This window comes from Condylura cristata, unplaced genomic scaffold (assembly GCF_000260355.1).
Source record: "Condylura cristata isolate star-nosed mole 26May11 unplaced genomic scaffold, ConCri1.0 scaffold00023, whole genome shotgun sequence".
Taxonomy (NCBI): domain Eukaryota; kingdom Metazoa; phylum Chordata; class Mammalia; order Eulipotyphla; family Talpidae; genus Condylura; species Condylura cristata.
Genome location: NW_004567124.1, coordinates 16825712 through 16828893, shown reverse-complemented (window position 1 = coordinate 16828893; position 3182 = coordinate 16825712). Strand labels below are relative to the sequence as shown.

General features: G+C 44.6%; 1 protein-coding gene across 1 annotated transcript in view; it reads right to left on the bottom strand.

Annotated features, from left to right (window-relative positions):
* Positions 1-479: 479 nt before the first annotated feature.
* Positions 480-3182, bottom strand: part of ONECUT1 (one cut homeobox 1) — a 31433-nt gene continuing 28730 nt past the window's right edge. The window contains exon 2 of the mRNA XM_004687776.2: positions 480-815. Within this exon, the coding sequence (XP_004687833.1) occupies positions 523-815 (293 nt within the window). The 3' untranslated portion in view covers positions 480-522. The remainder of the gene's footprint in view (positions 816-3182) is intronic.

The window sequence follows — 3182 nt, the reverse complement described above, 5'->3', positions numbered from 1 at the left end:
TATGTTAGTTGCACTCTTAAAGCACAACCCTTCCTGAAGACCAGCCCCGCCCAAGTCCCTAGCCACTGGTGGTGTGTGTGTGTGTGTGCGTGTGCGCGTGTGTACATACACACCTACACCCATGCACCCACACACAGTACTGAGACACTGTACACCTTCTTGGCGCAGTGGAACAGATGAGAAAGTCCAACTTTAAAGATGTCCACTCATATCACTATGCTCCAAACCAGCAAACAGCCAAGCACAGTGAGAATGATCATGGATTGAAGGTGTGAGATCCAGTGGTGTTTTCCCACTCATAACTTTTCTTGCCAAGTTGTTGCCCCGCTGAAGTGTGTGTCTCTGAACAAAGTCAGAATGCAGGTGAGCTAAGTCTTTGGTTTCTTTGAACTATAAATAACACTTTTTTTTTCTTCAAATATTTCTAAGTATAAACCTGCTATCTTGAGGTCCTGGTCTTTAAAAATTTTTTTTTTTTTATTTAAAGCTTTTCCACCGAGGTTTTAGTTCGTGGTTATTCCTTCATGCTTTGGTACAAGTGCTTGATGAAGAAGATGAGTTGCCTGAATTAGAGCTGCCCTCGTCCTGCCATTTGTCCAGACTCCTCCTCCTCGCATTCATGAAGAAGTTGCTGACGGTGCTGAGCTCCAACCCCAGCTGCTGGGAGATGGTGATTTGCAATTCTTTGGATGGACGCTTATTTTCCTTGAATATTGCATGTAGAGTTCGACGCTGGACATCTGTGAACACCAACCTGGGCTTTTTGGGGGTGTTGCCTCTATCTTTCCCATGTTCTTGCTCTTTCCTTTTGCACGCTGCAAAGAAGCACAGAGGATGTTAGAAAAAGCTGCTTGGGAGATCTATAGGAGAAAAGCAGAGTCAAGAAAATTTGTGAGCCATTCCTCACTTGCTCTTGGAGTCCTCTTCCCTTACTTCCCCCATCTCCCTCTGAGAGGGCCTGCTTTCTCTCTGTTGGCTTCTGATTTTGGCACTGTGGTGGGCTGGGAGGGAAGTGTAACAAAAGGAAGGAGAATTAGGAAGAGGTGGAGTTCTGTGACAGTTGGGTGTGGGTCCTGCTGTGACATGCATTTTGCCCATGGTGAGTCAATCATCTGTAGAATGTAGAGTTAGGGCTAAACAAACTCATTGCTTGAATTTTTAGAAAAGATTTACTTATTTGTATATGCAAGGGCTGGAGTATAGGCCAGAGGTATGGGGAGAAGGTGAGAGGATTCACCACAGGCAGCGGGAGGCAGAACAGGCAGATCCACTGAAATACACTACTGAGGGGAACAGTGGGAGAGACAGGAAAGGTCTGCTGTGCCATGTGGGTCAGCTCCCTGGGATAGAACTCTTGCTACAGTGGCTGTGGAAAACTTCATGGTGCTGAGACTTAATCCCTTGCACCACTATAGAGGCCCTCATTGCTTGACTTTTTATATTGCCATCTGCAAAAATGATATAAAAATACCTCTTTGGCCTGGTTATGGTAAGGAGGTATGCAATAATACATACAAAAATTTATGTTAATTGAAGTGCTTTACAAATGCAAACTCTTTATCAGCTGGAAGTGGTTGTAACCCTCAAATGTTCTTTAGACTACAGCTGGTAGAATACTTAGAACCTGAGAGTCTAACAATGAAGCAAAAAGGAATTGCATCTGCTTCCCTTCCCATCTTGTTTTGCAGGAAACTAGCTATTCAGAAAACTCTGTATGGCGTGTGCCACCATGCCCGTCACACCATCTCCTCCTGATTTGTTAGTGGAACCGGAGCTTATAGAGGTTTGAAGCTGCTTCCTCACCATCAGGGCTACACCTGCCATATCAGTCATGTTCACCTTTTGGGTCTCTCTGTGCCTCCTTCTTTTCTCTTCATCAATACCTCTTAGAGTCCTCTTCTTCCTTTCACCATTTCCCACTGAAAAGGCCCATTCTCTGCTGCTGCCTTTTGCTCCCATATCTTGAAGCTGCTTCCTGGTTTTTAGCGCTATTTTGGTGTATCACTCTAATAAAGCCCTCAGACTCTGGGGGTCAGTGTCTACAGATCTCAGAGATTGTACTTTTTTTTGGCTCAGTGTGGCTCACTGGCTTCCACCTTGCCAGTTGGCCACAACAGGGCTGCAGAGCTAATAATGCCTTCTCTGCATTTTCATCTCCACTGTGAATCAATCCTACAGCCATGCCCAAATAACCATACACAGGATAAAAGCAGTACTCTGCCTACACAATTGCCTACACTTTAAGGCAATGTTCCTAGGCCCTGTCTCCCATCAGAATGCTGTCCCATGTCCCCCCAAGTAGATGTTCTGGAGCAGCCATTGCTACCTTCCTATCTGCGTGGCTCCATGTTGACATGAGCTCCAATCACAGAGATAGGCAGATGGGCTGGCTTCCTGGTGGAGGAGGGTCTGCTGTTCTCTCCTAGCTCATGAAAACCTCCAGTTGGCTGCCTGCCTCTTGGTTCCTTCTCTACCTCCTGCCTTGTTATACCCCAGATTTCTGATCCCTTGCTAGATGATTCAACAACTTTGTCTTGATATGGCTTTTGGTCCCCAGGTAGCCCTGCTCCTCTATTTCCCTATTCCAGATCCTGGACTCCAGAGTTCCCCTAAGAAATTCTACACTCATCAGCATAAATTAGAGCTCAGCAACCTAAAAAAATGGGTGATAGCTGAAGACACCCCCAGTCTTTGAAGTCCAAATATTTTTAACCAATGTACTACTTAGTGAAAATATTTTGAATATATGATTCCTGATATGCTTTATTTATCAAATATGTACATGGGTTACTATAACACTGTACTTTGGGGCATTTTAAAGCATACATAAAATATAGGACAAATTTAAGGGTAAGATAAAAAATTAATACACAAAGACATTTTCTTCTACATAAGCCTCTACCTACCCTGGTCCTAGAGTGCATTTACCCCACTCAAGGGGACAGTTGAACCATCAGTGAAAATGGGGGAGACTTATATCATTGAAGAGAGTTATTTAGGCAGTTGGTCTTAAGGTACCTTTCATAACATAGCCTGGCTATGTTATGGGCTAGTATCACCCCTTGCCCACCATGAAAGGCAATGACCGCACAATGGGGCCCATCTGTTAATGCTCAGTTCCCTCAGATCTTTGAGCTTTATGTACGGAACCAGCTGATAGTCCCCAAACTCAATCCCTTTCC